This window comes from Aristolochia californica, unplaced genomic scaffold (assembly GCF_029961685.1).
Source record: "Aristolochia californica isolate CCGP_79_NKW_82.1479 unplaced genomic scaffold, dmAriCali1.0.hap1 SCAF_9, whole genome shotgun sequence".
NCBI lineage: Eukaryota > Viridiplantae > Streptophyta > Magnoliopsida > Piperales > Aristolochiaceae > Aristolochia > Aristolochia californica.
In genome coordinates, this window is record NW_027182290.1 from 7203115 (window position 1) to 7224190 (window position 21076).

At 38.5% G+C, this 21076-nt stretch overlaps 2 protein-coding genes across 5 annotated transcripts; both read left to right on the plus strand.

Moving 5' to 3' along the window:
- The first annotated feature begins 355 nt into the window (after nucleotides 1-355).
- Nucleotides 356-13430, plus strand: LOC137941934 (uncharacterized). Of its 4 annotated transcripts, none has more exons than XM_068787549.1 (7): nucleotides 356-820; nucleotides 916-995; nucleotides 1099-1161; nucleotides 1244-1345; nucleotides 1479-1544; nucleotides 12596-12668; nucleotides 12809-13430. In XM_068787549.1, the coding sequence occupies exons 1-7, from the start codon at nucleotides 358-360 to the stop codon at nucleotides 13096-13098; spliced, it is 1137 nt and encodes a 378-aa protein (XP_068643650.1). In that variant the 5' UTR covers nucleotides 356-357; the 3' UTR covers nucleotides 13099-13430. The 4 variants fall into 4 exon arrangements, with proteins under 4 accessions (XP_068643650.1, XP_068643651.1, XP_068643654.1 ...); XM_068787550.1 differs by having other exon boundaries at nucleotides 12812-13430; XM_068787553.1 differs by having other exon boundaries at nucleotides 1244-1258.
- Nucleotides 13431-13950: 520 nt separating this feature from the next.
- On the plus strand, nucleotides 13951-15211 carry LOC137941935 (uncharacterized). Its single transcript, XM_068787554.1, has 2 exons — nucleotides 13951-14666; nucleotides 14776-15211. The coding sequence occupies exons 1-2, from the start codon at nucleotides 14423-14425 to the stop codon at nucleotides 14949-14951; spliced, it is 420 nt and encodes a 139-aa protein (XP_068643655.1). The 5' UTR covers nucleotides 13951-14422; the 3' UTR covers nucleotides 14952-15211.
- Nucleotides 15212-21076: the final 5865 nt, after the last annotated feature.

Consider the following 21076-nt stretch of genomic DNA (forward strand, 5'->3'; position numbering starts at 1 on the left):
CTTATAAGTGTAGTAACCATATTTATTTTGGTTAATTATCTGTTTAAGTATATGTTCTATTTAAGTATATTATAAAAGGTTACTCATTCTTTTGTTTATATCATACTTTTCATTAGGGGACACTAACATTGAAATCTGTTTTCCCGTATACTTGAATTCGTGAGTTGAAGTTAAATCAATTCATTTAATTTCAATTCAATTCTTCGTTTAAATTCAAGTTCATTGCGGGAACAAAGACCTACGGCACGTACGAGACAATGGGTATGCTTGAAAACTTTCCCGCCTCCGCCCCCAACGCTGCCAGTTTTAAGCCGTCCGGAAGCGTCGAGTCGAGCTTCTTGGCAATGTAATTGACTGATGGAGTCGTGGGAAGCGCTAGACGTCGACGATTCCGATCTCTCTGCCTTCCTCCCACCTTCAACCCTTCTCCCTTGCAACCGTTCCTCGCCCCAGCCCCAACTGTCGCTGACTCCCTCTCAAGATCCTCCCCTTCTACAACCCTGTTCACAACTTCGTTGTCCATCTCTGCCCCAATACGGAACCGCTCCTTACCTAGAACCCCTTTCTCAGCCAACACCGCTCCAAGTTCTCATCCAGAATTGTGTTCCTCCAGTTCCCGAGGAGAATCACATACCACAAGTTCCGTCCAAGCGTCGCATTCCAGGGCCAGCGGGCACCGTTCAGGCAGCAATCCACCGCCAAAACCTCAACCCTCAACACAAGTCGGAGCCTTATGCGGTTAACATCTCACAAATGGCAAATGTAGTCGATGATGAAGACTTCAAAACAAGCGCCTGGCTATGCGCATTGGATTACCTCGGTAACAGCATTTTCATAATCTTAATCAGTGAGTTACTGAAATTCTTGTTCGTTGGATATTTTCGTCTTCTTTCTAACGCTTTGTAAAATTATAAGGAGCGGGAACGGATTTGGCAACAAAATCAGCTTTATTGCGTTCAGTCAAGACTAGCCAAAGGACGGAAAGGGTCCCAAAGGTACCGTTAAAAGCATCATTTTTTTTAGGAAAGTCCTTTGCTCTTTTTTCATTTTAGCCATTCGTATTTCTTCTTGCTTTTTTTTTTATCTTTTTATTTTTAGCTTGTAGCGATTATCAAATCTTGCAAGCCGAATGGTCTTGGCGACCTATTTGTAACGCTGAAGGTACTTTGTCTTCTGGGTTCTGTGTTGAGATTTGACCTTTAGTTGCTTATCGCAGTTAACGATAGAGAAAATTTAACTTCAGGATCCCTCTGCTACGGTAGGTGCTACCATCCACAGGAAAGTTGTTTCGGAAAGCAATTTCTCCAAGGACATAACAGTTGGTTCCGTCATTGTTCTTGAGCAGGTTTTGCTATCTTTATCATTTCATTGAATCCGTTATTTACATGTAATGGCCCTTCTTTATTGAATTTTACCAGAAAAGACAATAAACTTCCGCGGTAGTTGAGTTGGTATTATCTAACAAATGGGTCTTGCAGGTAGTTGTTTTCTGTACGTTTGGCTCAGCAAAATATCTCAATATAACAATCGAGAATGTAGTCCAGGTTTGCTCTCCCTCTGGGCAATTATAAATTGTTAAACAGTAGGAAAAATCTTCTGTAGCTATAATTTCCATTTATAGTAGGTATGATGACTTCGGCATCAGAACCATATAAGAAACTATAACACTCATGCCACTGTTGGCAATATTGTTCTTATTCGTAAGAAATTATGATAATGAAAGCAGAAGGGGTCCTTCACTGAGGAACCTCTTCTGATGCCTGTGTTACTAGCATTAGATCACATCAATAATGAACTTGACTGATGAATTACATGTTTACTATGGCTAGCGTAGATAGAGTTGCTTTGGGCTAGAGAACCATATGACATTGATTTTGAACTATTGTATGTGTGTAACTTAGCTTCAGAATAAACTTCCTCCTCTGTTGTCTCTGTGGCTTGTTATTATTTGAAAATGGTACCGTCATTGTGGTCATGTGATATTATTGAAGTGATACAATTTCACTTAGTTGCTGTTTGTAGAAGCTAACTTCCATTTGCCTTATTACATGAGAAGATTTCATCAACTGCATGCAAGTCAACATGCTGAAATCTCAATCTTGTCTTTCTTGGTTAGAGGAGACATAAGATTACTGTGCTATCAACCACTTATAAATGCAGTAGTCTCTCCTCAATGAATTTAATTATGTTGATTTCAGGATTCCATAATACCGAGATCTTCTACTTAGAGTATAAGAAAGAAGATGGAAGGAGAAGAGGAGAAGAAGTAAAGTGAGATGAATGAAGAGAGAGGGAGAACGAATGAGAGAGTGAGAGGGAGAGATGGACAAGCAGAAGAGAGAAGAGAGAGGAGAATAAGGGTTGTGGAAGATATCCAAACCCTCTTCCTTAACCTTGATTTATAGATGTCAAGAGTACATAAATTACAAGTATACCTTTCACCCTAGAAAGAGTGTTGAAAATACAAAGAACATAAGATATTTACAGTAATGCGACCTAAGCTTGCCTATGACTTTCAGCACTCCCCCTCAAGCTAGTGGTAAAAAATTCATATAACTCCAGCTTGGTACATGTAGTGGAGAGAATTTTGGTGTCGATTGACTTCGTGAACACATTATCAAGTTGTCTATGAGTTGTGTTTAATGCTTATGATTCATGCTTGCAACTTTTCTCTTTCAAAGTGACAGTCCACCTCGATATGCTTAGTTCTCTCATGAAACACTGGGTTGGAGGCAATGTGGTTACTGCTTGATTATCACAATAGAGTTCCATAAGGCCTTTTTTTGTGAAATCCCAATTCAACTAGGAGAGATTTAATCCATAGAAGCTCACTTACTGCATGTGCCATGGCTCTATATTTTGCTTATGCTTTGAACCTTGTAACCACATTTTGTTTTTTACTCCTCCATGTAACAAAGTTACCTCCAACTAGAGTATAATATCCTGAAGTAAATTTTCTATCATCTAGTGATCCAGCCCAATCCGCATCGGCAAAACTTTCAATATTGAGATGACCATGATACTTATATAAGATCCCTTGCCTTGGTGCATTTTTCAAGTACCAGAGAATCCTCTCCAATGCCTACCAATGAGGCATCTGAGGTATATGCATTTATTGACTGACCACACTAACTGCAAAAGAAAAATTTGGTCTAGTAACTGGGAGATAAATAAGCTTGCCAACTAGCTTCTGGTACTTGCCAACATCAACTTCTTCTCTCGAGCCAGCACATAGTTTTGTATTTGTCTCCATTGGGGTGTCAACAGGGCGATATCTCATCCTTCTTTTTTCTTCAAGCAAGTCAAGAACATATTTTCTCTATGGGGGGGTTAGTGCCCCAAATGGATTCTTGAAGATCAAGTTCATGTCCAACATGAAGATCATGTCAATCATGTACATGAAGATCATCTTCGCACTTGGTGTTAGTGTTGACGACTTCATGTGCACTGGAAAACAGTTTCCAGTGTTAGTGCCCCAACATGAGAAAAACATAAAAAACAAGAGAATCTCTAAACCTTTACAATGCACTTAATTACAACATAATCCTTAAACCCCAAATTAGGTAAAACAACCATTATTACTACACGAATAAGTTATTTAATGTATAATTAAATATACTAATATATTTATTAATTGAATTAGATATTTTATTGTGCATTAATATGGTAATTACATGAGCCAATGAAATACCTACATGATTAATTACAAATAATAAATAAATAACATTATAAATAACAAAAGCGAAGTAATACGTTGAGTTATTAATTTATTAATAACATATGATATACTTTAACCTAAAAATGAATAATTTAAGAGAAAAAATTGATCTAATCATAACTTTAACACACTATATATTTGTACATAATATATTTTATGTATTATTAATTAACAATATATTATCACAAAATTTAAAACGATTGGTTTAATTAACTATAGCAATCGGATAATTATGCCAAAAATAATTTATCAAATATTTATTTTAAAAATATTTTAATTATGACTATTAAATCACTATTTTAATATAGTAATTGTAAAATAAATATATTTTATAAATAAAAATAATTATTTTATAAATAAAAATAATTATTTTATAAATAAAAATAATTATTTTATAAATAAAAATGATAAATTAATGATTTTTATGAAGATAGTTTAATTTTTCCTAACTTAGGAAAAATTAAACCATCGTCGTCTTCCTCAGCTGAGAGCCAGAGGGCAACGGCGATGGTGACGGGGACGGGCTAGTAGGCAACGGCGACGGCGGCGGGCAACACCGAGAGAGGGCTGCGGAACGAGAGAGGGTTGCGGCAACACCGAGAGAGGGCCGCGGAACGAGAGAGGGCTGCGGGAATGAAATGGCAGAGAGGGTGTGCGGTAGAGAGAGCCCCGAGAGATAGCCCCACTCGTCAAGAGAGAGCCCGCGCGAGAGTCATGTAGATGATTCTCAAAATCGGTCGGAAAGCACTTTCCACCCGTTACTCTTGAGACATGAACTCTTGAGTCATGTATCTTCATGTACATGACATGAATTTCGGCGCTCCCTAACGACATCAGGACATGAACTGCGTAATGCGCATGAAGATCATGTCCCGAGTCATGTGCACTAACCCCCCCTATGATAAGATAATACCATGCTGGGATTGAAGAACCTCAATACCGAGAAAATACTTAGAAGTCCCAAGTCTTTCGTCTTGAATTCATTGCATATCTTGTTTTTTACTTGACTAATGTTATCAAAATCACTACCTGTCAGAATAATGTCATCTACTTATACAACAAGTAGTACAACTCCTTTCTTAGTATGTTTGACATATATAGAATGGCCCATAGAGCACTTGTGAACCCAAATCGAATAATTGCTTGACTAAACTTGTCAAATGAGTCCTGCAGAGGTTGTTTCAGACCATATAATGATTTTTGTAACGCGGCACACCAACTCCCCCTCAACCACATATCTAGGTGGTTGTTGCATATAAATTTCCCCCTTAATATCGCCATTGAGGAAGACTTTTTTTACATCTCAATGGAAGACAGGTCATCGAGAATTAGTAGCCAGAGATAATAAGAGATGCACTGAGTTGAGCTTGGTGACGGGGGAAAAAGTTTCTTTAGCCACAAGTCAGGCTTTAAGGCGGGCCACCATGCCATCTGGATTTTGTTTGATAGTGAAGACCCATTTACAGCCTCTTGACTTTTTACTAGATGATAAGGAAACAAGACGCCATGTTTGATTCTCATAAAGAACTGCCATTTTTCTTCGTCCATGGTTGCTTTCCATTCTGGATTTTGAAGGGCCTCCAAATAAGATTGAGGAATAACAATAGAAGAAATGGAGGTAAGAAACTGACAACAAGATGGTGATAATCGATGGGTAGATAAAAAATGAGCAATAAAAAAATTCATTTAAAAAAAAGTTAAAAAATTAGCATTGGGGTGAGAGGTAGAAGGTCGGGTGCAAGCCCTAGGTGCACCTAGGTTCTTTCCTAAGAGCAATAGGCCGGATATCAAATAAAGGACCAAAAATAGGGGGCGGGGAAGGAGAACTTACCTCAAAGGAATCTGGAGACTCCACAGGTGGAATGTCGGCCAATGCTTCAAGGGGTGGGTCAAGTACATCAATACAGCCATGAGTTGTGAGTTCATCAATTATCATAATAGGTTTAGGAAACTCATTAGTTGCAGAAAAACCAGGTGGGGCATCAATGGATGGATAAGATGTCGATTCTTAAAAAATGTGACATCAATAGAAACAAACAACTTCCAAAGAGATAGATTGTAACGGACATATCATTTCTGAGTATGAGAATACCTCAAAAAGATACATTTAAGTGCCCTGGGATCCAATTTAGTAGTATGTGTGAAAGTATTATGAACAAAATTGGTACACCCAAAAACTCTCTAAGGAAGAGAAACAATTTATCACCTGGAAAAAGACAGGAATATGGTGTCTGTTGACGAAGCACTGAAGAAGTAACCTGTTAATGAGATAACAGGTGGTAAGAAGAGCATGGGGCTAGTAGAAATGAGGCACATGCATATGATGGAGTAGATCACGGTCAAACTCAAGAATGTGTCTATTTTTTCTTTCAACTACACCATTTTGTTGTGGTGTGTAGACACAAGAGGATTGGTGAATGATGCCTTTGTCCTGGCAAAAAGTTAGGAAGTTTGAAGACATATATTCATTGGCATTATCGGAGCGAATAGTCTTTAAGGTAGTATGGAGCTGAGTAGATACCATGACAGAAAAAAAACTTTAAAAGAGGTAAGACTTTTGATCTCTCTTTTAACAAGAACAACCATGTAACACAGGAGAAGTCATCCACAAATGTAACGAAATACTTAGACTGGGAAACATTAGAGATGTTCATAGGGCTCCGTATATCAATATGGACTAAAGAAAATGGGGCAATACTCTTGGTTTCACTGCAAGGAGAATATGTACTCCGTTGGTGTTTACTCATTTGACAGTCTTTATAGTTGAGACTGGATATGGACTATAATGTAGGAATAATCTGTTTGGGTGATTGAAGGGAAGGATGCCCTAACCTATTGTGCCACTGAAGAGCCATGTGTTGAGCACTAGTGGTGGCCGTTAATGCTGGTGAATCAAGATAGTAGAACCCCCTCTTTCACGACCTCTACCAATAATCTGTTTTGAAAAACACAAAAAGTGGGAGAAAAAGTGATGGAACGGTTAAATTTTTTTATGAGTTGACTAATGGATAAAAGCTTAATGGAAACTTAGGAATAAATAAGATATCTTTTAAATGAAGAGTAGGTGTAGCAAATGTTGACCCCACCCCACATACCTTGGTTTGGGATCCATCTGTTATAGAAACAAATTTGTCAGGTAAACAAGGAGAGATAGAATTCAGGAGGGTACCACTACCTATCAAGTGCTCAAAGGTCCCAGAGTCAATGATCCAAGATGGAGAAGTAGCTGGAACCATACCTATTATAGAAGTAGTAATAATAGGAGAAATCTTGTCGGAGATGGCCTAGTTGTTTGTATCAGACATCAAGCGCTTGATCTTCTGAAGCAGTGCAAACTCGGCTTCAGAGACAGACTTCTGGCCTTCAGTGTTCTTAAAAGCCATTGTAGGGCAAGCCGAGAGTAATAATCCAATAGTAATAGCTGAAAATAATCCAAGGATTAAAGCAAATAGGAGATAGCAGCTTTGACAATGAGTGAAAGATTATGAGTCAAGCTGAGGCAGTGATCCTGATTTAATCCGAGTCGGGTTGAGATGGCCGAGTCAGACTGACTCATGAGTCCGAGTTTACCCAATCTGGCTGATATGCAGGTCGCTGGTTCGAACCCGGCAGAGTGAGGATAAACTAGTTATATGCAGTAACTCGGAAATATTTTTTCGGATTGACAGCATTAAGCCAGATTTGGTTGAGTGGGTCTAAGATCTGGATGGTCAAATTAAGCTCACGAGAATAAGGATAGATAGCAGATTCTTCTGAACTCGTTTCAGGCTTCAGATGGAAACCAAAAAGCTTACCAGCTGTCTCCTGAGTCTTTCTTCTATTATCAGAGACAACGGAGAGATTACCAAAGAGAACCAGTGCAGTACCAGAGAGATTTTCTCGAGAGAACCAGCAACGTTCCAGGAGGCAATGCCACTGTTCCAGCTGTAGCTTTAGCGGGCTCTGGACACAGAAGGAAGTTCCTTGAACCCAGGATGCTGAGCTACTCGTTTCGATCCAAACTTTCCAAGCTAAGCATCAAGTTATGGAGGATCTGTCGAGCAGTACAGCCAGATAACTCACGAGATCAACTCAGAATGAATCCGATGGCCAGGCTGGTGAGAGCAGATAGATACCAGGTTGGATGATTCCAATGAGAGAGCAACAAAGATAATATTTCCAGTGTAGTAACGAAGCCAACTGTATCCTTCATTCAGGCAGTCAATGAGAGAGTAAAAGGAAATTAGACCCCAGTTAAGGATCCATAGCAGCTGTTCCATTTGTCTTACGGAGCTAAAGCCGACGTATACTCGAACTTTGGATTCTGAGGGACCAATCTCAGGCTGGCTCCATTGAATACATTCATCAAGGTGGAATTGTTGAGTGCCAACCAACCGATTATCAGGCTACGTGAGACCGAGAGAGATTAGCAGTAACAGAGTGCATGATCATCAGAGAATACCATCAAGTCGAATACCATGATGAAGTGGAAGCGAAAATTGCATACTAGGATCAATTGAGTGTGATCATGGTGTTGAATTTTTGGAAAAGAGAAAAACTTCGCTAACTTGTTGTAATCTAAGTACATGAACCCCCTATTTATAATAAATGAAAGTAATAGAGTCTAATTACAATTAAACTACCCTTGTCCTAATTGCACCTAAAGTTAAACACTAAAACATAAGTGAACAATTGAACATAAATAGAATACTAACATAACTAAAACACTTTTTAATTGAAACTCTCCAATGAGACCTCCTTCCATAATAATTCTGGCTCTGTAAGATTTCTTGTTGTGTCATGTGAGACTCTTTCATATCTATTATTCTACACTCCCCCTCAAGTTGGAGTTTATAACTTCAGCTTGCAATGAAAAAGATTTTTGGTCTTCAATTTTTTTTGCTGAAAAAATTCCTCACAGATGCAATTCTTCATTGAAGCAAAAACTTCATCTTTTGTGCTCCCCTTTTTTGAATATTTTTTTCTTCTTATACTTCTTCTTTTACAACCCCCCCCCATGCTGGAAGGTATCAGTGTAATCCCAGTTTGAAACAAATGCATAACTATATTTATTATCTCCTCTGTCAAGGTGTCTCGAGGATAAGAACTCAATCAGACACAAACTCTCAAAAAATAAGCTGAGTGATGTGTGTATCAAAAAAATTCTAAACCAACCTCATAGGATTTCAAACAAAAATAGTGATAATAATCACTAAAAAGGATAACGTTTGTCACTCAAAGGACAACGATAAAAATCCACTTGAGGGTAATCATAAAAAAGTTTCAATGTACTTAAAACACCCATATGTATATAAAACTAAAAACCAACCAAAGCAACGCACAAGAGGTTGACCCCAAAAGAGTATGCAAGAGTAAAACAAGAATGGTAGGAGAAAGGTAACCGATAAAAAGGGATATGTGGGGAATGTAGCGAAGGAAAAATAACCACCTCAATAATAAGAAGAAGATTATAATAATAGAAAAATAACTTAACAAATTTGACCAAGTATAACCTAAAGATAATTTCATGAGGGAGAGCAAATTTTTTTGAAGTTGATGATGCAGAAGATATACAAGCAAGTAACAAAAACTCCAAACTTGAATACAACATTGACTATGGAAACTTTGATAATTGCATAATTTAACTTGCAAGTTTCTGTTTTGAAATTGATTAGTCCATATCACGAAAGTTTTTAATCAAATACTCAACGAATTCCTATCTGGAATACTTTCCAAATTTAGTAGAATCAAGACACAAACTTTCCAATGATAGACTTTCCTGAATTAGCAGCACATTCCTAAATTAGACTTTCCAAAAATCAGAGATTTCTGGGATCAAAGAGGATGCAAAAAAGAAGATAATGTTGAAGTCAGACCAAAACTCTTTGATTAGAAGACAAATTTGGCTATAAAGCTTGGATTTTAGTAGAAAAGGAAACTCAATTTACGTCAATGCCTAGAGAGATAATAGGAGAAAAAATAGGAAAAAAAAGGTTTTTAGCAGAACTGACATTTGGTACTTCTGATATTAATATCTCACAAAATATCACTTAGAATTACAAACGGTTTGTTGCTCAAGAAACTAGACTCGAAGAGCTTTAATTTAACACCTAATTTGACACAAAAGATTCGTTCTTGAATCTTTTATAACTTCTTGATTCTCTTTGTTGTGTAGCTTGACCCTTTCCGACTCTAATGCCGATATCTCCTTAAATATAGATCAGACTGACATGAAATTTCTCCTTATAAAACTAGACTTCAATAGTATAACTTATCTTCATAAAATAAAATTCTTTTGAGATAAAGAATTTGATAGATTTCGGACTTTGTAATCTGGCCAAATTGAGTACTCTTTCTTCTTTGGCCAGCATAATCATTGACTCTTCCAAGATTGATCTCCCTCTAGAAAAATCAGATTGAGAATTGGTTGAGTAGGGAAAAAATAGACTGACAAATATTTCTTTTGATATATAATTCTCCATATAATGTCTCATTCTTGATGGCATAAAATGGGTCGAAAGTTGAAGGTTTTTGCTACTGCACGAACCTCTCTTGTAGTCTGACATTTGTTACTTCAAATATCGATTTCTCTTTGTAGAAAATTCAGATTTCCAAAATTTTTTTTGTATTGAAAAGTAGTCTTGAAGATCTTTCTTTCAATATATAATTTTCAATATGAAAAGCTTAGTATGGATGTGCAAACGCCAAGAAAACAATGGGTATTGGGACTAAAAAGAGAAAAAAAAGAAAGAATACAAACCTAAACTACTAAAGATGATAAATCAGAAAAGGATCACATTATCTTTGTGGGTTGATTAAGTCAACTCACAGAACTTGCTCTGGTACCATGTTGAATTTCTGGAGAAGAGAAAAATTTCACTAATTTGTTGTAATCTGAGTACATCAGCTCCTATTTATAATTGAGGAAAGTAGTAGAGTCCAATTACAATTAAACTACTTTTGTCCCAATTACACCCAAAGTTAAACACCAAAAGATAAGTTCTAGAACAATAACAACTGAACATAAATAGAAGATTAACATAACTAAAACACCTTTTAAATGAAACTCTCCAATGAGACCTTCCATAATAATTCTGGTTCTATAAGACTTCTTGTTATGAGAGTCATGTGAGACTCTTCTATATCTGCACTTCAACACATGGCTTAAGAGCCAATGCCAGACCGAACTTGGGAGTCGCTTCAACCACCTTTTTATTGTACCCGATAGAAACGGTTATGGGCGAGTTTGACCTCCACTGTCACTGATAAAGCATTACAACCCTTCTGTTGTGAGTAAAACGGGTCTTCAAAACGGGTCTTCAACATATCTTGAATTCAAGTCTTGAGTGAAAGGATCAAGACATCATCGTACCAATTAGAGCATGTAGGTTGTTTGCCTCTGAAATCAATAATACCAAATTCTCATATGATGGCAAGCAACTTTCGAGTGCTGACTTCATTGCAGGGTCCTTTGGTTTTCAGCCTCTGAAAAACTGAAATGGTTTTCATAAACCTTAAGCCTTGATTGATACAAGGACAACCGACGGATCAGTTTCTCCAAAGTATGGAAGTGAGGTCTCTTGCAGCTAGTTTTCAGAGGTTCTATCCAACAACTTAAAGAGGAAAAACCGAATTCAGCCAAGTATACCACTCTTGGGAGAAGCACAACAACTTAAGATACCGACAAGTATACCGAGAAAAGTAGCAAGCATACCAGCAGATTAGCAGCAATAAATGGTACCGAAGAGAAGCATGAAATATCAACTGCTTCAGAACCAAGAACTAGAGATAAACTTATCTTTGTCATGCGGTTCCTCCATGTAATTCTTTCATGAATCATGATCTGAGTAAAAATAAATTTTGGAATCTTGAAATCATTGTTATGATACCATGTTGATTTTAGGACTCCATAATACTGAGATCTTCAACTTCGAGTATAGGAAAGGAGAGGGAAGGAGAAGAGGAGAAGAAGTAAAGTGACGTGAATGAAGAGAGATGTGAGAACGAATGAGAGAGAGATAGATGGCCACGTAGAGGAGATAAGATGAGAGAAGATATCCAAATCCTCCCCCTTAACCTTTATTTATAGATGTGAAGAGTACATAAATTACAAGTATTCCCTTCACCCTAGAAAGAGTGAAGAAAGGACAAAGAACATAAGATATTTGCAATAATGCCACCTAAGCTTGTCTATGACTTTCAACAAATTAGATCCGTGTCATCCTAAATACAACTTCACTTTACAAGTCTTATAGATAATTCTTTGTCAATTACTTACAAGTCTATTAACATCCCAATTTTATGTCTAAGGAGAACTTGAGTGATACTGCTAGTAATATAAAAATCGGGAACCACAAGTACATAGCCTTCAAGTATGTTATGCCAAAGGAAGATCTCTCTCAACTGGTTTTGTTTGTTTTACCAGCATGTTAGATCTCATATTTGATGAGAAGATTCATTGTTGCTCTCTATGTTAGTGTATTTGGCTCTTTGGCCTGGTACCAAACCATGTACCCAACTTTTTATTGATTATTACTTTATGAAGCCAAAGGATGTCAAAGCTGCATCCTCCAAAGTTAGGACTAGTAGTTCTGGAAAATGAGAATTTTTAGTGAATGATGATATATTTTCTTACAGTCCATTATCGTGCTTCCCAGAGTTTGATCCTGGGCTCACTCAAACATGGTGAAAGCAATACATCTTCCAGCAATGTTTTTTGTTTCTTTTCTTCTTCAGCTTCTGTTTTTTTGAGAGTACAATTTTTAACCACTTTAGTGGTAGAATTGTGCTAACTATTAGATCTCATGACTTTAAAAGAGTGGTTTGTTGTTTCTTATTTGTTCTGAGGTTGGAGTGTCATTGAAGTGAAGCAACTTAGAATATTTTCATCATTAACAGGTCTTCAATATAGAAAGTGCACCCCGTCCAAAGCGGAAGTTCCCTACGATTCCAGTCACATGCACAGATTATGGTATGCCTTGCAAGAGAAATACATTCAGCTATTGCTTTCTCTAGGTTAACTTGTTTTTGCATCTGTAGTTAAACCTTCCCTTGTGTTGTTTTGTAGAATTTATTCTTGTATTCTTATATCCAAATCTGTCAATTTCATAGAAGGTAGCCAAGTGGCTGCAGCAGTGTCAAGTTCAGTAGAGAAGAGGCTCAATAGAGCGGCTAATGAGATAGTCACAACAAGAGAAGCTGTGCTTGAGGGGGCCACACAAAGGCCACGGGAAGGTGCAGCAGGAACCTCATCTCGTGAGAATGCTAGGCTTGGAGCCCCAGCCGAGGAGACTAACCATGAGAGAAATAAGGGAAAAAAGAAGCTGATCTCAGGGGTATCACACACTAACTGGACAGATGAACAAATAAATGAGCTGTTTGCTGATTTTGAAGACTGCTGATGTAATTTTTCCAGCTTTGTCAGATGCTGGTTGAGTTTGCTAGATGTGCTTTTTTTGGTACAAGTATCTCGTTTGCTGTTTCGGTAAGTTTGCTGTTTCGGTAAATGTATAATCAATCATCTCGCTGTTTAAGGTGTTTTTTACATTGGTCTTACGTTCATGTAATTGCCACCTCCAAACCTTCATCACTGGGTTTGAGTATTAGTGGGAACAATTCACAAAGGAAGGAATTATTCCATTCATAACTGCTTTAAACAAAAGAAAAAGAAAATCATGTACGCATTAGCTTTCCTAAGATTCGAGTCAAAGAGACTCGTATTTGGAACGCCCAATATGACAAACAAATGCCTTGTTAAAAACACCCAAGGTGGAATATGAAGCGGACGAAGATGCTCTGTCTATTATTCTTTCAGGGACGGACGGCCTTGAAGCAGCCACAACTCTCTACTTGCTAGTTTTTATTAGAAAACGTCTGCTCAAGCTTCATGTACTCAGACATCAACATTAGCTTTCTCCTTTTTCAAAACCGGAAGAGCACTCGAGTCTTCACAATTTAGGCCAACTTTCGGTGGTTAAATGGAAGGAGAGGAATATGCCCCTTACGATGCGTTAAAAAGGGTAGACGACAGAAAACCCATTCTTTTTAGGAGAGAACCACTTGTTTGCAGGTGTCGGAGATAATATCTTCCGTACGGGTCTCTTTTTGGCCGTCCGTTTTTCTTCATCTTCATTCATCTCATTTGCTTCTCACCATAACCACCCAAAACTCTTAGTTGGAATAGGAGACGTAGATTAGAATCAGTCGTCAACTTGGACCGACTAAGAAATAGCGAAACCATATTAAATTTATGTTTAAGGAAAGAGAAAATAGCAAGTCCTGGAGAAAAAAGGAAACGAGGCAGAGGCATCAAGTGTCAGAGGAGAGCTGCAAGCCTGCATCCACCTTCTGCCTCTCTCTCGCTTACTCTCTCGTGGGTTGTGAATGGTGGAGCCCGTGCGCATGCGGCATCCCTCCTCCGGTGTACCACCACCGAGGGTAACTGCGCGATTCTCCTCTCTTTTCTTCCTCCGATTAACCTGCTCTTCTCCTCTCGCTTCTGCTTCTTCCTCCTTCGGATCTCGCTCCCACGGCTGGTACTATCGCTGCCTCGGCCTCGATCCATAAATCCCTTCCACCTCTTTCACCTCTTTTGTTTCCTTCTTCGCCACTGCTCTCTGATTCTTTTTCTCATAATCGGATCCAGTTTCCTTCCTTTATTCCTTTTGAAGAAGAAGAAAAAAAAAGGCTTAATTCTCGTCGCGCCATTTGATTTATTCCATAAACATGTCGGTACTCTTGCTGAAGCCTAAGAAGCCGCACGCCGCCAAAATTGGCGGTCGTCTCCTCATCACTATTAACGTCCTCGGTAGCTCTGGCCCACTCCGCTTTCTCGTCAATGAGGGAGAGCTCGTCGATGCCGTCATTGACACCGCCCTTAGATATTATGCTCGTGAGGGCCGCCTTCCCGTCCTCGGCTCTGATCTCGACAATTTCCTTCTCTACTCCGCCAATGCTGCCGGTGCCGACGGTAATTAACTAATTCATCATTCCCTAAATTCGATCATCTAGGGTTTCCCTTTCGTTTCTATTTGTTTTACACCATTAAAAATAACTAATCTGTGATTTTCATTTTTTAGCTCTTAGCCCTTGGGAGCCAATCGGGTCGCGCGGCGCAAGGACATTCCTCTTATGCAAGAAGCAGCAACAGCAGGGTTCGGATGAGGGTGCACGAGCGGCGATCGGTCGAAAGGGGAACGGAAGCTGGAAGTCCTGGATAAACAAATCCCTCAGCTTCAAGATCTCTTCGCATTAATCCGTACAACTCGTGGTTAGCTTCCTCTTCGTCCTCTGGTTAAAGAGAATGGTCTTGCTTTCCCCTATAGTTTTCATCTCGATTCTTAAAGGTGATTATGGGAACCGTTCAATCCGGACATTAGTTCGTAGTTCGTGTTACCTCGTAATTGAATAAATTAGAGGCTTGCTCTTCTCTTGCTGTGGCGACTGAAATTGTCTTCTGTTCCGTGTCTCTGTAATAAAGGGGTTGAGGGGAGTAGTAGTCATTGGCGTGGTTCACTGGCTTTCTTCTCTTCTGTCTGCCTGGTTGGTAATCTAATCTGAAATTAATTTACCAAAATCTGATGAGTTGTTTTTAGTGAAATTCATGATTGAATCACCCCTTCTGTCTTCCTTTTATTGTTATTTTGGGCCTGTTCAGAATTCAGACGACGGGGGTTCTGTTTTTTAGTATTGGTCCAAATAAAAATACATGTTGCAAGATTTAGGGTTTAGGGTTGAGGAATAATATTAGTTTTCCTTCTTATATTTGGGTTTGTTCCTTTTGGAAGAATTTTGAAAAACTTGACAGATCCAAGATGGGTTCCTGAAATAGAAGAATCAATTGAATGCGCATTGCCCAATTTGAAGTTTAAAAGTTGATGACAGAGGAAAGTTTAAACTTAGGCAGATGGAAAGAGACAGAGCTTTGGGTAGAGGGTCCTCATTCCTTATTCCTACAAAGAAAGTACTGTGTTTAAACTGTGGGTAAGAGTCAAAATGTTAACGAAGAAAAGAGTGGGAGCGTGGATTTGGCTCTTGGCAGATGGTGGCGACTGGACTTGTTAATTTCGATCTAATCCACACCCATTAATCATTATTAATCAAATCGGGTAAGTGAACTTGAACAAGACACTTTCAGTTTAGATTTAATTTGGATGAGACGAAATTTGGTCAGATCTGATAGCGCTTCGCAGGGTGCAAAGATTTGGTGCCGACCAAATATCAGGACAACCTGATCGGTGGGGCAGGAAAGAATACTTACTCCAGAATCGTAGCTTTCCTAACGTGGAATTAAATGCATCCAACCACTCCTTGGCTGCTGCTTGATACCGACCGGCGACCGCTATGTAGCAGGTGAGCAGTTCAGACCACTGCTACACCGACTTAAATCCTTCATTAATGCTCTCCAAACTGATTGAACCATTACCAAAGCCATTACCAAACCGAGATCTGATTCAAATTTGGAATTTGTTTGTTTATACGGTTGTTAGTGTAAAAGAAATATGACTTTCAGCTTGGGCAAAATGGATCGTCATTAAGCCAATACTAGTAGGGTGTAAGACATTTCATTTTTCTTTTTAGTTCCGACAAACTCCAAGCTTACCGGTCCAATACTAGGTATAAGACATTGGAAACTCCAAATGGGTCGGCATTAAATCACTATACATGAAGTGTCAACCTAGTCATCCCTGTTGGTAGGTGTCAGTAGGGGTGGGCATTGAACCGAGCCGGTTTGAGCTCAACTTTGTTCCAGATTGGTTTGATACGATTTATCTGGATTGAGTTAACGAGCCGAGCTCGACCGAACCATGGTTTGGTTCGTTCGGTTTGAAAGCTCACGAGCCGGCTTGTTAATTTAACGAGGGCCCGGGAGGCGGGAGGTGGGAGGCGGGAGCGGGACTCGTCTTCGAGTTCGACTTAGATTTCTTCCTCCCCTTGTCTGCCGTCGCCAATCCTTATCACTGTCGAGTCCCTCCCATCTGCTATTGTGGCCGCCTTCGTCGCCATCGATAGCTGCTCGCCAGCCGCTTTCGTTGCAATCTCCCTTACCCCTACGTCATCTCGGTAGCCGCTACCTTCGCCGTTGCTTCCGTCGCAATCGACAGCTCCAACGATAGCTTCTTGTTGGTGCCGCTAGACCCCCCTCCCCCCCGCATCGTCTCGGCGAAAAACCAAAGACCTAAGTTAGGGGAGAACTAATTTTTCCTCCTGCGAACGTGAAGACATTGTGCGATTTCACACGTGCGAGATCACAAGCAAATAAAAAAAAATTGTTTCTTGAACTTCAACTGTCTTTTCCTCATGGCTCTTGAAGAAACTCAAATTGTTTGAGGTACTCTCTTAATGCTAACTCCACTCAAGTTTTTCAGAAGAATATATTGGTAGCATTTTAGAACTACTGCTGTATGAATCCATGCTTCGAAGAAAAAACGAAAAATATTTTTCTTAAACGTTTTCTCTATCTTGATGATCTGGTTTTCCAGTTTTTGAATCAGAACGATCTAGTTGAGTGCAAATGGACCAAACTAGCGTTGCTTTTTAAAAGAATGTTTTTGTGTATGATTATATATTTCCAAAGACCTTGACTCTTTTTGTCAAGAAAATGACATTATCCATCAAACATTATGCGTCTACACTCCTCAACAAAATGGTGTAGCTGAACAAAAAAATTGTCATGTTCTTGAGGTAGCTCGAGGTTTGTTATATGCCATGAAAGTTTCATACTTTTATTGGCCTCATGCTGTCCTTAGGGCTTGCTTTCTTATAAGTCGTCTACCATCTACTGTTCTTGGTAATAAATCTCCCTAGTTTAGATTATTACCAAATGATGATCCATTTTCATTACCGTTGAAAGTCTTTGGATGTCAATGTTTTGTTCATAATTCATTACCTAGACACAACAAACTTGATCCTAAATCTATCAAGTGTATTTTTTTGGGATACTCTCGCACACAGAAGGGTTATGTTTGTTATAGTCCTACTCTTCAACGTTCATTTGTGTCCAGGGATGTAACATTTTTTTAAGACTCCTCATATTATTCTGATAGCGCTCCTCCTGGTATGTCCTCAGTACCAAGTTCCCCTCAACTGATTGTGCCTCATGATACAAAGATTATTCAACCCCTAGAGCAAGTGGCCAACACCACACCTGCCGAGTTAACAGATCCACCAGAGGTAAGTCCTTTATCACTAGTCATTTTTGGTCCTCAATATGATACTTGTCCTACTACTATACGGAAAGAACCTCGATCATGCACTCAATCTTCTACTTCTCATCCTATTTCCAATTTTGTGTCTCATCATCACCTCTCACCTTTATGTAGTCAGTTTCTTTCTTCTATTTCCTCCATATCTATTCCGTAGTCATATCAAGAGGCTCTACAACATCCATGGTGGAAGGCAGCAATGGATGAAGAAATGAAGACACTTAATGAAAATCATACATGGTCACTGGTTCCTCTTCCCACAGATAAAAAACCTGTTTGTTGCAAGCGGGTTTATACTATCAAACATAATTCAGATGGGTCCATTGCACGACTGGTTGCCAAAGGTTATACTAAGTGTTATAGTATTGAGTATGAAGAAACCTTCTCTATCTCTGGCAGCCAATTCATCATGGCCAATATATCAATTGGATGTAAAAAATGCATTTCTTAATGATGATATTAAAGAAGAAATTTACATGCAACAACCGCCTGGGTATGTGGTTGAAGGGGAGTTCGTATGCTGCCTGAAAAAATCTCTATATGGTCTAAAGCAATCCCCTCGGGCATGGTTTGAGAAATTTAATCAAGCCATCAGACGGGCCGGTTTTCACAGATGCTCTACAGATCACTCAATATTTATTGAAAATACAACGAGAGGTAAGGTGATTCTAGTTGTATATGTCGATGATATTATTTTAACTGGGAGTGATTCCGAGGGCATTTAGAAAACAAAGGAGAAAATATGTGCTGAATTCAAGACGAAGGATCTTGGATTGCTCAAATATTTTTTGCGTATTGAAGTATTACAATCCAGACATGGAATTGTCTTATCCCAAAGGAAGTATACCCTTGATTTACTGGAAGAAACATGAATGATGGGATGTAAACTAGCAGACACTCCTATGGATGCAAATACAAAATTATGTGGAGGCATTGGAGAAGATGTAGATATTGGAAAATATCAAAGACTAGTGGGACAACTTATTTACTTGTGTGTAGCAATACATGCACAAGTCATTGGCAAGCACTTGAAAGAATACTATGATATCTAAAAAGAGCTCCTGAAAGGGGGCTTCTCTATAAAAAAACATGGTCACTTCAACATCGAAGGATTCTCAGATGCAGACTGGGCCGGATCCCCAGATGACAAAAAATCTACTTCGGGATTTTGCACGATGGTTGGAAGGAATCTGGTTACATGGAAAAGCAAAAAGCAAAATATAGTAGCACGGTTGAGTGTAGAAGCAAAATACAGAGCCATGGCACACGTGAACTCATATGGATAAGATCTTTTCTCACTGAATTAAGATTCCACAAAGAAGCTCCAATAAATCTATACTGTGACAATCAAGCAGCAATACACATTACATTGAATCCAGTCTTCCATGAATGGACAAAGCATATTGAGGTTGATTACCATTTTATACGAGAAAAGTTCCAAGCTGGTTTCTTATCTCTAAAGCATATATCATCACAAAATCAAGTTGTAGATATTCTCACCAAGCCGGTCACTCATAAGATAATGTCTACCATATGCAACAAGTTGGGCATTTATGATGTCTTCTCACCCCCAACTTGAGGGGGAGTGTTACAATGTGGGACCCACCATGGTGCTCAAGCTGGTGGGACCCACCATGAGGACGTGGGACACCAAGAAAAATCCTCACTCAAGAATTAAGAAGCACAAGCTGAATTGAGTTAGAAGACTTAAAGATCAAGTGGGACCCACGAATATCTCACGAGTTGTCAACCTTATCAAGATGAGCAGGAAAATCAAGAGGGACCCACAAGGATAAGGCTACAAGCTGGCCTTCTCCCTTATATTCACGTGAATAAAGCACGAGTCCTAGCTCAACTCATATTAGGCTTCTAGTAGTTTGATTTGAATAGACTTATCTTAGAGAGTTAGAGTTGGAATGTAATTAGGATTGAAAGACTAATTATATAAGGACTCTACTTCCTCTTCTACTATAAATAGAGGTATTGTAGTTCAGAATTAATCAAGTTACACATCTCATTCTTGAGTTACTCTCTCCCTCTCTCCCTTTGCTTGGCGCAATCTCTCTTTGCTCTTTTATTTTTTCTTCTCTCTACCTGAGAGTTTTTCTTCCCTTTTCTCTTTTTTCTTTCTTCTTTCTCTTGCTCGGAATTATGGAAAAGGGATCCTAAATTCAACAACACAGATCAATGACTTGCTAACCCAAGGATTAATCCGAACAATTTATTCTCCACATACATCTGTTGCTTTCCTTGTTCGGAATCATGTAAAGATTAAACGTGGAAAAGCAAGAATGGTCATTAACTATAAAAAGGTTAATGAAGCCACAAAAATGGACGACTACTATCTTCCTAATAAAGAAAGGTTAATAGCTGTAATAAGAGGAAAACAATGGTTTTTCAAAATTTGATTGCAAGTCAAGGTTTTGGCAAATTCATTTAACCGAAAGAGCTATTCCCCTTACTGCATTCAATTGTCCTTCAGGACATTATGAATGGCTTGTTATGTCATTCGAATTAAAAAAAGCACCAAACATCTTTCAAAGAAGAATGGACGGTATCCACAAACCATTCTTTAAATTTTGTCTCATTTATGTTGATGATATCTTAGTTTTTTCTGAAAACAAAGACCAGCAAAAAGAACAATTACTTAAGGTATTAAATGCCTTAAAGACTGCTGGGATAGCACTCAACAAAAAGAAATCCGATTTGTTTAGAACCAAGATAAATTTCTTAGGTTTAAACATTCAAAAGGAGAAATAATTCTTCCAAATCATATTATGGAAAAACTATCGGCTTTCCTGAATGAAATTGAAGATGTTAAACAACTTCAACATTTCTTAGGATGTCTAATGTATGCTAAAGAATTCATAAAAAAATAGCAAAAGTTAGAAAACCTTTTCAACAAAAAATGATGTCAGATGGGAATGGAATCCCGACAATAGCTCTAGAGTCATCAAGATCAAACACATGGTAAAGCATCTCCCTGCTTTAATTCTACCATATCCATATGCCAAAATGATTTTAGAAACTGACGCCTCAGACCATACATGGGCAGCGGGGCTAAAATGCAAAACCGATGATTCAGATAGAATATGTAAATGTACCTTCGGAACTTTTACATCTATTTAAATAAATTATCATTCTTATGAAAAAGAAATTTTAGTAGTAAAAAATG

Bases quoted from the DNA above. Each gene is read 5' to 3' on its own strand.
- LOC137941934 (XM_068787549.1), top strand. From the start codon at position 358: ATGGAGTCGTGGGAAGCGCTAGACGTCGACGATTCCGATCTCTCTGCC. The intron at 1,346-1,478 runs GTTTTGCTATCT...TGGGTCTTGCAG, and splicing joins CCGTCATTGTTCTTGAGCAG to GTAGTTGTTTTCTGTACGTT. The intron at 12,669-12,808 runs GTATGCCTTGCA...TCAATTTCATAG, and splicing joins AGTCACATGCACAGATTATG to AAGGTAGCCAAGTGGCTGCA.
- LOC137941935 (XM_068787554.1), top strand. From the start codon at position 14,423: ATGTCGGTACTCTTGCTGAAGCCTAAGAAGCCGCACGCCGCCAAAATT. The intron at 14,667-14,775 runs GTAATTAACTAA...TTCATTTTTTAG, and splicing joins CAATGCTGCCGGTGCCGACG to CTCTTAGCCCTTGGGAGCCA.